Below are 12,882 nucleotides of genomic sequence, written 5' to 3'. Positions count from 1 at the left end.
AAACATGTCGCTTATCGGCAGCATACACATCGGTACGATATGCTGGAGGTTTTAGACTGGCAAGTCTCTGGAAGTAACGATAGAGTCAATGGAAGGCTACGACCGATGTCTTGATGTATGTCCCAGGGAGTTCGGCTCTCATAGGCGGGCCGTTCGCAAGATTAGTCTGGTGTTTATCCGCCCGACATTTGTGACGATCTCAGTTACGGTTCTTTCCAGGATGCAGGTGGCGGCGAAGATCACAGAAACCCAGATTGCTCGCAATTACCAAACGATCCAGGGAGATCTCGAATGCAGATGACATGCTCTAGAGACCAATACTACGTTGTTACCGGAAGGTGCTCGTATGTGCCTTGCATGAACTGTGGCCGAGGCAGTGGTCCGGTTATAACGCCAACCCAAGTGGGCGGCCCTAGCCCGGTGCTAACGAGCGCGCACAGAACAAGATCCACACGTCACAACCTGTCACAACCACTCAGGTGGGGTCATCGGTCATGTTATCGCAACGCCACGGCCAAAACAAGAAGGAGGTTATCCGGCACACAAGCCTTGTCAAGACCCCCAGTCCGAGGCTTGTCTTTCTTAGCCCCTTGCTTGGGTACTGTCGGTTCCGTTCAACGCATCGCGTATGCGCACCACGACATGAGCGACAATCGCAATCTAAACTCCATGGGGTAGGTCGATAATAACACGACTATCATGCAGGGACTGAGGTCGACCGTGGGTGCGGTATAAAACTACAATGCAGTCCGCTGTTCATTGTCTCTTCATCCGCATTCGCTTCGGACTACCTTCGCTCAAGGAAACCGGTTGTGGCAAAGATGGCTCCTGTGCTTTCATTCATCGTTGGCTCGCTGTTGGCTATTAGGGCTTTCGCCGAGCCGTTTGAGAAGCTCTTCGAAGTTCCAGAGGGTGGGTTGTATGCCGTAACAAGTTTGGATCTGTGCTAACGATCAACAGGATGGAAGCTTCAAGGCCCGGCATCTGATGCACACACGCTCAGGCTCCAGATCGCGCTCACACAAGGCGATACCGCGGGCTTTGAGCAGACCGTCATGGACATCTCCACACCCTCAAACCCCAAGTACGGCCAGCACTATGAGTCGCACGAGGAGATGAAGCGCATGCTTATGCCTAGCGAAGAGACCGTTTCGTCCGTCTCTTCGTGGCTCAAGTCTGCCGGTATCGAGAAGTTCGAGACCGATGCCGACTGGGTGACCTTCAGGACCACCGTCGGTGTTGCCAACGAGCTCCTCGGAACGAAGTTCTCTTGGTTCGTTAGCGAGGAGAGCACACCCCGCAAGGTTCTCCGCACCCTTGAGTACTCTGTCCCTGACGAGATTGCCGACCACATCAACCTCGTTCAGCCGACCACTCGCTTCGCTGCTATTCGTGCGAACCACGAGACTGAGCGCGAGATCTTCGGTATCCAGCTCGCTTCTTCCCCCAACATCACTGTCAACTGTGATGCTTCCATCACTCCCCAGTGCCTGAAGCAGCTCTACAAGATCGACTACACTCCCGACCCCAAGAGTGGTAGCAAGGCAGCTTTCGCATCCTACCTCGAGGAGTACGCTCGCTACAGCGATCTCGCCCTCTTCGAGAAGAACATCCTTCCCGAGGCTGTTGGCCAGAACTTCTCCGTCGTCCAGTTCAACGGTGGATTGAACGACCAGAACTCCAGCGACGACAGTGGCGAGGCCAACTTAGACTTGCAGTACATGCTCGGTCTTGCGCAGCCCCTACCCGTGACTGAGTACAGCACCGGCGGCCGTGGTCCATGGGTCGCTGATCTCGATCAGCCTGATGAGGCCGACAGCGCCAACGAGCCCTACCTCGAGTTCCTCCAGAGCGTGCTCAAGCTCAAGCAGAAGGACCTTCCTCAGGTCATCTCCACCTCATACGGCGAGAATGAGCAGAGTGTGCCCAAGTCGTACGCCCTCAGCGTCTGCAACCTTTTCGCCCAGCTTGGTAGCCGTGGTGTCTCCGTCATCTTCTCCTCCGGCGACTCTGGTACCGGCTCTGCCTGCCTTTCCAACGACGGCAAGAACACGACCAAGTTCCAGCCCCAGGTAAGTTCTGACTGTAGGAAGTGCATGTGAAACATAAACTGACTTTGTACCTCTCCAGTATCCGGCCGCCTGCCCCTTCGTCACCTCTGTTGGTTCTACTCGCTACCTCAACGAGACTGCTACTTTCTTCTCCTCTGGTGGTTTCTCCGACTACTGGAAGCGTCCCTCGTACCAGGACGATGCTGTCAAGGCGTACTTCCACCAGCTCGGCCAGAAGAACAAGCCGTACTTCAACCGCCACGGACGTGGATTCCCCGACGTCAGCGCTCAGGGCTTTGGCTACCGCGTCTACGACAAGGGTTCTCTCAAGGGCTACCAAGGAACCTCCTGCTCCGCCCCCGCCTTTGGTGGCATCGTCGCTCTTCTCAACGACGCCCGCCTGCGAGCCAAGAAGCCCGCTCTTGGCTTCCTGAACCCCCTGCTGTACTCCAACCCCGATGCGCTTAACGACATTGTTCTTGGTGGCAGCACAGGATGCGATGGTCATGCCCGTTTCAACGGCAAGCCCAACGGTAGCCCGGTTATTCCGTATGCTAGCTGGAACGCTACTGCGGGATGGGACCCGGTTTCTGGTCTCGGCACACCGAACTTCCCCAAGCTGCTCAAGGCTGCTATGCCCGCTAGGTATAAGGCTTAGATGAGCGGATGGGATGTTTTGGGGGATATGCAATAGATCTAAATATAAATGTACTGTGATTGAAGCATTGAGAAACGACGACATGGACCAATCGCGAAACCCGGAACGCTGCAGGTGGACTGGTAATGTGAGCTACTCGCCCTGTCATGATGAGAGACATCGCCAAACCCTTCTATGCAGGGTCCCGGCTTGTCTCAGTATTGCTGCTACTCTGCGGTAACCCTTCAAATCTGCAGGGTCGTTCGTTCATCGTATCGGTGTTCTCATCGCGGAGGCAAGTGCAAAGCTGAAGAGGGCGGGTGCGGTTACATAAGCGGAGCACGAGCCATCTCAGCCGCTGGATGACGTAGAAGCTTCGAGAATAATCGCGAAGCTTCACGCGTCTTCTTGACAAACCTCGAAGCATCACCAATCGTCGCGCGTCGTCCACACTGTTCCAGCATCGTCCTCTATCTTACGGAATCTGCATTGCTCATCAACGCGCACGCAATCGGCTGCTGCCTGCGACGCCTCCATAATGGCTATAAATCCATGTCTTCCTGCTCTCCAAAAGCCCATCATCAATTCGAAAGACAAACACATCTACACATCTACGATCTACAACTACTCTTGAGCTTCACTACCACTACTCTAAACTATTATTCTCATCGACCAACAAGCTTCGCACCTCGAACCAAGTACCCCAGCAATGGCGTTCATCCTCACTCCACGCATGGCACCCGCCTATGAGGCACAGCAGTGCAACCCCTTCGGCTTCTGCGCCCCAGTATCACGACCAGCCCACGGCTACCGCGTCTCTCGTCCTCAGCCTCAGCCTCGCCGCCCACAATACTCGCCCTACAACAACTTCTTCAGCCAGGTCGATGAGCTCCTGAGCGAGATCGACCGCGAGGCACAACGCGAGGCACAGCGCAAGGCGCAGATCGAGGCCCACCGAGAGGCACTACGCGAAGCTTACCGCCAGCGGCAGCTGCAGCGCAAGCGCGCACTTCGAGCCGACTTCCAAGTCAACCAGATCGAGCAGGGGTGGCAGGTAGATGGAGACATCCAGGGCTTCGAACAGGACAACATCAACATTGAGGTTATCGATGAGCATACGCTGAAGATTGCTGGTAACACCCAGTGGCAGTCGGAGAAGTCGCAAGCTCAGCCACAGCTACCTCAGATCGAAGCCCAGCCCACACCTGCCGCTAGCATTGAGCAGCCTGCCGCGACACAGTCAGAACCAGAAGTCGAGACCACCACCGAGACCGAGTCTCCTACCACTCGTGCCGCTACACCCGACAGCGATACCTCATCGCACAAGTCATACCAACCCACCGTCGAAGACGACTTCGAAGACCTCGCCGCTGACTTCCCGTCATCTCGACCATCATCTCCCACCCAGCCACGCGAACCCAAGGGCAAGGAGAAGGTTGTCGATGAGCCTAAGAACACCGAGACCGCTGTGGTAACCCAGCCACAGCCCGAGGTACCGGTCCAGCAGCCTCAGCAACAACCTCAGGAGCAGTCCCAACAACAAGAACGCGTTCACGGCTCCTTCGAGCGTACCTTCAGGTTTCCTGAACGCATCGATGTCGCTAATGTGAGCGCTAGTTTCAAGGACGGTGCGCTCGAGGTGACTGTTCCTAGGGCGCAGGTGATGCAGGTTAGGAGGATTGCTATCTTATAGATGAGGATAGGGGTATAAGTGAGGAGGAGTAATGGCAGACAAAGGCATAGATGCAAGGAATGAACACATGATAGCATATGCATGGAATGGAACAGGAACGGGTTTGTAAGATATTTGCACACGGTGCTTAGACATCGGTTATGATTCAATGATTGTTTAATTCAAACTTCTTTCACATCTTCTGTCTTTCCGCTGTTGTACACTAATGCTACTCACTTCATCCACCACCGCAACCCCTTCCTGAGTCCTCTTCGCCCTTTCTCCCTTCTACGCAGTCAAACTGTCCTACAGCATCAAAGCAACAATTCCCAAAGCAGCAACTACAACACCACCGGCCTCGCCGGCGCCGATAGCAACCGCCCCACCTGTAGCAGTGGATGTTGCCTGCGTCTCTGTGCCGGTGGTCTTCGCCTCGGTCTTGGTGGACTCGGATGACGCTGATGCTGACATGGATGATGCCATGGAAGATGCAGCGGATGATAGGGCGGATGATGCGGAGGCGACGGGGTTGCTGGGGGTGGAGAGTTAGTACCTTTACAGGTTATGAAGACTACGAGGTAGGATATGGGCGGTGTTGCGTGTCGTGTATGTACGTCGAGGTTACTTACGTTTCCGCTGCGAGCGCGAAGCCGGCGAGGGCGGGGAGGACGATAGTGGAGAAACGCATGATGCTGCTTGGTGCTGGATTTTTCTAAAGTCGTGTTGCTACGGGTCCAGCTGTGACTTCTTGGGATCGGTAAGTGGGCGGGTGAACGAGAAAGAAACCTTCTCATCCACAGCAAAGTCACGCCTTTATGTACCTAGGTACCCTACACCTGTCATCACTACATTGCACGAAACCCCTGAGTTTGCGTGACACATCATCCCCATCACGAACGGTGATACCATACACGACCACTGGCATTTGGAGCGTATACCCCTTGCTGTGCCTAATCATGGCATTGTGGTGGCTGATAGGTACGTATCGAGGTACCAATTCCTGTAGCCGTTTTGGTGGAACTCACTAAGTGGTACAAGAGCTACTGTGATGGAGGAAGTATATGGAGCTTCGCAAGCTTTGTGGTGGGTGATACCAAGGAGCCGGGTGTAAATGGATTTGTCCTACAATGTGCGGATGGTATACGCGTTTTGGGTTTTTGGTGTGCGTGAGCCACAGCAAAGCTATCTCAATCATCCCCGCATAAGAAGTACAACTTCAATGTCTAGCCCGGACTAAGGCCAGGTGGTTAAATTCAAAGGCGATATCTTCTTCGCGAGGAAGGAGTTGTCGTTTTGGTTGCGACGCAATTCGTGCTGTTTCTTCTCTAGGCTATGAGCCCTAGCCTGGTCTTGGGATGTCCTCTCCGCAGAGAAGAATAGAGAACGCCTTTCACTCAAACTGAGGCATGGTCTTGGTTCGGGCCGGTTTTTGCGACATCCTTTTCGCAAGTACCTAGGTGACCTTGGTCATGTACGTTGTTTGATGATGTTTGGGTCTAGGGGTTATGGGAGTTCCTAGCTGAACGCTGACCTTTGATGTTATACCTTTCTTTCTTTGCGATTTAGGAGGCTTTGAAGACATGTGGAGGATCTTAGTGGAAGAGATGTCGCAACGAGGCCTCGTGATCTTGGCCTCGAAATTGTCTGGCGCTGGACGGAACCGAGCTAATGCGGATTTGGATTAGCGTCGGTGATCTCTCGCTCATCGCTACTTTGGCTCGATGTGGTCGGTCTCCGCCCCTCCCCCTCGAAACAGCAAATGCAGCTCTCAGCCACGTCTCTATCGAAGGGCTTACCGGCATGACTACCAACGCGCGTCTGAATATTAGGCAGTCATCTCGCCACCCATGCTGACGTTGGAGCAGCCTCGCGTTAGGCACTAGGCTTTGCATGGCTGAGCGAGGGGGGCGCAGACAGCTATATTACCGGCCTATGCCCATCTGCTCGTCAATCTTACATCCTGTTTCCTTTCCCATACTACTAATTCATTAATTCTCTTCGCGCGACACATGTCGATATCTCGATATGATAGATCCGCTTATCTATCCACATGAGCTCACAGGACCCACCATTCGCCTGCTCACCGTAGAGCCAGACGAGCCATCAGCCCCGCTACGATGCCAACTATCAGAAACATGTCTTGATACGACTCCAACTACTTACCACGCTCTGTCATACTGCTGGGGCGCGAATCAGTCCCCCGCTCAGATAATTTGCAACTCTCGTCCTCTCTCAGTAACACCGAACTTGCATTCGATGCTACTCGAATACCGTCGCAGGAGGGCCACAACACCTCTATGGGTTGACGCAATATGCATCAATCAATCCGACATATCAGAGCGCACGTCTCAGGTCCGCATGATGGGTAGAATTTACACCGAAGCGGAGTGTGTGATTGTGTGGTTGGGCGAAGCAGAAGAGACCGACAAGAATGCGCTGCTGTTGCTGCGCTGGATCCATGAGATGAAAATACCGAACCTGGCAAAGTTTCGAAACGCCAAGGAATGTGATGCATACTTAAGCCAAACATTACAAGAGGAGTATCTCACTGCACTGGCTGCGTTCCTTCTACGACCATGGTTCAGCCGTATATGGATGTATGTACCACGTCAAACCTGGGATCTGCGTACAGTTTGGGATCAGCGTTGACACAAATGCAGTATTCAGGAAGTTGTTCTCGCTTCCCAGGTTTTATTCTGGTGTGGCCCCATCTCCTTGGACAAAGAGTTTCCGTTACTCGACGCCATCAAACAGTCGATGAGCATGACAGTTTTTTGGGTCAAATTGGGCACTGCGCCGTGTGCCTCTAGATACGACGATGGAGGATCTGTACCACGGTCCAAGCATTTATCCGCGGCACGTATATTTGCAATCAAGAATTCAAGAGACAGAGGCACTAATGGTATCCTGGATCTTGTCATGTTGACCCCCCGGTCCGAGGCGACAGATCCGCGAGATAAGGTGTTTGCGCTTGTCGGACTGGCAAGCGACATTGACAACAGCTTTGTTGACTACTCTAAAAGTTACAAAGACTTGATGAGAGAGCTCAGTTCGATGGTCCTCAATGGCAAGATCCGGCCTCCCGCCGGGAATCTATTGGACGTCTGGTCTCTGATCACGAGGGGAGAAGATGAAGCAATCACATATCCAAGCTGGGTCGTGGATTTATCCAAGTTCGATTTATCCAAGTTGAAAAGCGACATTTACCTGCCCATGATAAGTGCAGACAGTTCACGAAGGCCCGGAACCAATCGTGAGCCAGAAATTCAGTTCCCAGATGGAGAAGGAAAGCAGGTAAGCTCCCGTTGAGTAACAAGCTCTTCTCCCCACTGACCCATTCACCAAGTTTCTCTGCATTCGCGGCACTATTCACGATACGATAGCCCAAACAGCGTCTAATCCGATCCTTTGGTACGACATCCTAAACCGACGTGACTACAGCAAAAACTCATGGTTTCTGTCCGTTTGGCACGATTGGCTCCACCGCGCGCAAGAACTCACACAAAGGACTGGCTGCGTTGACTCAAATGGTATCTACCGACCTACTGGCGAGCCTGTAAATGAAGCTGTTTGGCGCACTCTGTGCTGTGATACCATAATATCTCCAGGCTTGAAGCGTCCCGCCGATGGAAGCAGCTACGACGCATTTCTGACTCATATTGACGGTCTAAAAATAGCCGAAGACTACATGCATCTAGGGCTCGGGTGTTTCGCGAGTACTACAGCGCTCACTCTTTTTCTTTTCTACTACTTCAGACGAAGGAACTGGTTCTTGCGATTCGTTTTGCCGCTGGCTGGTTGCTTCTTTGTTCAATCTATCTACATTGGCAGGGCCATAGAAAAGACAAAGGAATTGGCCGAAATTACGAAGAAACTGATCATCGATGAGAGAGATTTCGCGAAGAGTCATTTTACGTGGATGCAAGGGCGGAAATTTGGTATTACGCAATCGGGGCTGATCGGCCTGGTGCCCATTTCGGCCAGGGTAGGGGATCATGTTGGTTTCTTCGCAGGGTGCAGAATTCCGTATGTGTTGAGAAAATTGCAAGAAGGATACGGTATCGTCGGCGATTCGTATCTGCATGGAGTCATGAATGACGAGGGGGATAAGTATGACACCGAAATGCTGACGATAGTCTGAAATGACTTTCGCTTTGAGGGCGCATATTGGGGGTTTCACGATGGCGAATGTAGTGCAAGAACGCTCGAAATGTGATTACATTACATTAAATTACTAGATTATATGGGATACTGGGTTTCAGTGTGTGGTAGGATGTTGAAAAGGGAAGATAAAGCTCGATCGAGCTATTGTAACGGTGGTGGGCCTTTGCAGGAGTTTAGACCTCAGAGCACACATGCCACTCCCACCCAGTCTTCTTGCAGCATTCGACGCGATCAAAGTCCTTGGCCGAGACGCTACCGGCGCCAGTAGTATCGAAAGTAATCTCCTGGCCTTCATGAACATTGGTCGATCCGTACTCAGCGAATACAACATTCTTGCCGGCACCCTCAACAGAGATGGTACGCCTGGGGGTAACCTGGCCCCAAGTGTCATAGATCTTGCTGGACATAATACCAGGCTTAGCCTCGTCGAAAGTGGCGGTGATGTGGAAGCGCTCATGTCCCCACATGTTGGTGCCTGTGAACCACGAGAAGTGGATCTTGCGAGAGCCCATGTCACCGTCGACACGGTAGAAGAGACCTTGGTTCCAACCTCCGTAGATGTAAAGTTCATCGGCGAAGGCATTGAACGTGTATTCTCCTACTGTGATTCGGCCCCTGACACTGATGGTAATCTGCGTCGAGGAGGTCTGGAAGATCTTGACCGCGAAAGGCAAGTTCAAGGTAAACTGGTCGCCGTAATAGGCACGGTCGGCGGGTCCGGGCACCATGGGCACACCTTCCGATGGGTTGCCACCAGCGATTCTAGTGTAAGAAGGGGCTGTTGGTCGGGGTGCGGGGATGGTGCAAGTGCTTTGGACGACGACCACCGTTTGGAAATTCTTGGTCTCGGTCGCCAAGGGGGTCGCGGCAGTTGTGGTGATGGTTTGGGTCGTTGTAGAAATACCGGTAGCGACCTGAGAGCAAGCCGCGGAGATTTTGCTGGTAGGCCAGGCTGCGATAGACGCTGGTGTTGCGAGGCCACGCCTCTCAACTCCCCTGTTGAGCTCTGCTGCCATGGTGTCGTTGAGTTTCGGCATGCTTGCGTCATCCTCATGCGACAGAGTCTTAACGTCCACAATGGCGATCTCGTAAGGGTCAACAACGACGTCGTTGGTCACCTCGGTGCCGTTATCCGCACGTCTAGCGTGTCTTCCGTTGAACTTCGCTGCAGTGACGATCGCAACTCCAGAGGTGGAGGTGCTTGTTACCGTCCTTGTGATTGTGGCAGTCTGTGGAGCTGGTGTGATGGTAGCGATGGCGGTTGCAGTTGTAGTCGGCTGGGAGTAGCCAATGTAGCTGCTGCAGAACTCATCGCCGCTTGACTTGAGGTATGAAATGTCGCTGGGGCATACAGGTACACCATCATCACTCTCATCAGTGAACCCAAAGCTGTACTGGATAGTGTAGTGATCATCGCCGCGGTATTGGCCATCGTTCGTCGCGAAAGAAGCATCCCACTCCTGAGTGTACATGGAGCAATATTGACCCTGCGAGACACCGTTCTTGAGCAGAATGTAGGTGTTGAAGTAGCGGCACAACTGCGGCTTGCCATCGGCGGGTGGGTGTTCAGTTGCCCACTTGTTCTGCTCCTTGCAGGCAGTTGCGCAGAGCTTAGCGTCGAAGGCGGGCTGGACAAAGAGCTTGTAGCCCATGTAGGAGCCTTGCTTGTTGCAGTCGAGAGGCGAGTTAATCGCACTGTTCTTCAGCTCGACTTGCTTGTAGCCTTCGGCAGACTGTGTTGTAAGAGACGAGTAGCCGTTGCTTCCAGCGATGGCGACTTCAAACTGTTCTCGCCACTGTCCGTTGTTGTTGGCAGTGTCGGTGTAGACTGGCCCGCCCCAGAACGAGCACTTGATGTTGGCCACAGCTTCGGGGTCTCGGCATTCAGGTCCTGGGTTTGCCGAAGGGTCGCGCTCAACATAGATGTTGAAACCGAGACACCCATCCTTGGAGTTACACTCAGATGCGCAGTGAGAGGGGTCGTAGGTCTCGACTACCTTGTAGCCAAGGTACCCGTAGGCACTGCTGGCACCTTGCAGGTTGGTGAAGGTGTTGAAGTATCCAGAAGGGGTGGAAGCACCCTTCGCTACAGAGGCAATTTTGGAGTCGGCGCGGAACTTGCTAGCAGACGACAGGTCGAAGCCGTAAGTGTTGGGGTTGCTGGGCTCAGGGTCGCAGGCTCCACGCCTCAAATGCTTCTTGACCTCCGGTACGGCCGAAGGCTCAGACACAGGCTTGACATCGAGAGGATCAGCGACGACCTCGGAGACGACATCCGCAATAGCCTCAGTTACTTCGAAAGGAACTGCTTGTTCCTTCAAGCCGGGAATAATGTTGATGACTGGGTCTATCTCTAGTTAGTATGATACTAGTCTTTCATCGGAAGAGATCATACCAGGCGTAGCATCAACTCCAGCGAAGTCGATGTCTTGAGCTCCGACCACGGCGAAGGCCGCAACGGCAGAGAAAACGTATGAATACCTCATTATTAAAGATAGTGGGTTGCTCGAGCGTAAAGAGTGACTGAGCGGGTGAGTGAATGAGTGAAGAGGCTGCTGTTGCTGCTGGCTATACTTCCTGTGCCTTTATGGATCTTTATATGTTCATGATGAGGCCTTGCAAGAGTCGGTCCTGACTACGATCCAAACAGATTTACGCCAGGCAGGACGGAGTCGCCGCAGCTGAAGCATACAAACATCATGGCTTTCTCGAGGCGTAGCTGAGTACATCGAGCAAGATCGTGCCACATATCGAAATAGGCTGCTTGAGTACCACAAGAAGGTAAGTCCTGACGAGCCACTTGACTCGTTCAGTCCCAACCTCGCGTAGTTTTTGTGGTTCTCAAGCCACACATCGAGAAACATACCACTTCTGCTGCCGACGTTGAGAGGCGCCCTTGAATTTTCGATCTAGCCCTGCATCTCGCAGAGTCTCGCAGTCCAGAACATGCACGTGGGATGCCGTGCGCGCTGCCGGCTCGTGGGGGATGTGAGGATAGAAGCTCGCGTACGAGCGAGACCCGCAATGCCCCTGGCGCGGGACCTCGGGAGGCACTAGCGTCGTCTTGGCATATCGTCTTGGCACATGGCACCTGGGCAGCAATGCTCGTCGAAGACGAACATCAAAACAATACTCGCAAAGAACAAAGACTTCTCCGTCGACAGCGACAGACAACCGGTCGTCCCTTGCAATTGACGCATTTCGGTCGACAACGTCCAACAACTACATTTGCGGCACTAGTATGGGCGACATGCATTCATTTAGGGTGCAACTCCGTGAAGGTGCAGCTAATTGACACTCAATCATGAAGTCTACTTTAGCTTCAACAGAAGCAATGGTACTACTTCGTATCCGACGACTTTAGCTCTTGGCGTGATCTCCACGTACCCAAATCGATATCCGGCGGCGGCTCGCTAACGTTCGTGGAAATTTGCCCCTGCCTCAAGGTTCCGTAGCTTGCGCAGGGTTCGGAAGTTCCTCCATCTCCTTATCTTCTCACCCAACAACCCGTCAACAAACCTGGGGAGTCGCTCTACTGCCCTGCTCTTTGCTCTGGAGACCATCGTGACCTTGCGAATACCTCGCCCATGCGAACTTTCAGAAGGTTCCGGTGTCCCGCTGCGCTCGTCTAAAGCAACATGCCCACCCACGAGCGATCAAGACCAGTCAGTCCGGAGTGAACAGCCGTGTGAAAGCGACGCCCCTCATCATATACTGTTCGCGCTTCTTCCAGGCCACCGTCTGATACCTGGGCGTTGTTCAATCGTGCGTCGCGATTCGCATCAGGACTGGCACTCCCATAGTATCCTCCCGAGGTCGACCGGCGACAAGATGGAAAGCCTGGTCGCCCTAAGTAGCCTACGAAGACCTCGCATCGCATCGCATCGACCATATATGGCCTTTTCGAAAGTGTCATTCCTATGTCCTGTTTCGGCGATCTTCGAGTGAAACGGCGCGCTAGAGCTAAAACTTCGGCCCGAGCACATCATAGCTGTTACAGAGACTCTGAAACTACTCATCAAAGGCAGGGCGATACTAAGAAAGCCATCAGCGCTTCGCATGTTCTGCATCAGGCCATTGAATGCGCATTGTGGCGGAGCTGTCAACGTCTCGCCACAAGCTTACACTTTGTCTGAATCGTCACGGATAACGGCACCACTAGCAAGCATGCGCAGTGTGCTCAAGGCCACGCAGTCTTTTCTTCAAACACGACACTGATCGTAGGGAGCCTCCTACTATCGGAATATTTGCATCGGCAACTGGCCAACTCAAAATCTACAGACTTCCTGCACACGCTCAGACGACCTCTGGTAGCGCAAACGCACGATATGAAAGAGCTTTCTCACTATTGAATGCCG

At 53.1% G+C, this 12,882-nt stretch overlaps 3 protein-coding genes across 3 annotated transcripts; 2 read left to right on the top strand and 1 right to left on the bottom strand.

The window, feature by feature from the left end:
- Positions 1-821: 821 nt before the first annotated feature.
- SED2 (Tripeptidyl-peptidase sed2) lies at positions 822-2,709 on the top strand (the record flags this gene model as incomplete). Its single annotated transcript, XM_051474661.1, has 3 exons — positions 822-912; positions 961-2,072; positions 2,131-2,709. 3 exons carry the CDS (start codon positions 822-824, stop codon positions 2,707-2,709), a joined length of 1,782 nt encoding a protein of 593 aa, XP_051321581.1.
- Positions 2,710-3,421: 712 nt separating this feature from the next.
- On the top strand, positions 3,422-4,381 carry J4E85_010451 (uncharacterized protein; the record flags this gene model as incomplete). Its single annotated transcript, XM_051474660.1, has 1 exon — positions 3,422-4,381. The coding sequence occupies one exon, from the start codon at positions 3,422-3,424 to the stop codon at positions 4,379-4,381; it is 960 nt and encodes a 319-aa protein (XP_051321580.1).
- A 4,316-nt stretch (positions 4,382-8,697) lies between these two features.
- J4E85_010450 (uncharacterized protein) lies at positions 8,698-11,010 on the bottom strand (the record flags this gene model as incomplete). The annotated part of the gene is made up of 2 exons (XM_051474659.1): positions 8,698-10,871; positions 10,920-11,010. The coding sequence occupies 2 exons, from the start codon at positions 11,008-11,010 to the stop codon at positions 8,698-8,700; spliced, it is 2,265 nt and encodes a 754-aa protein (XP_051321579.1).
- Between the last annotated feature and the right edge of the window lie 1,872 nt (positions 11,011-12,882).

The sequence above is a fragment of the Alternaria conjuncta genome (assembly GCF_024043145.1).
Source record: "Alternaria conjuncta strain BMP 0040 chromosome Unknown scaffold_23, whole genome shotgun sequence".
Taxonomy (NCBI): domain Eukaryota; kingdom Fungi; phylum Ascomycota; class Dothideomycetes; order Pleosporales; family Pleosporaceae; genus Alternaria; species Alternaria conjuncta.
Note: the sequence above shows the minus strand (reverse complement) of the source record. Positions and strands in the feature narration are given on the sequence as shown.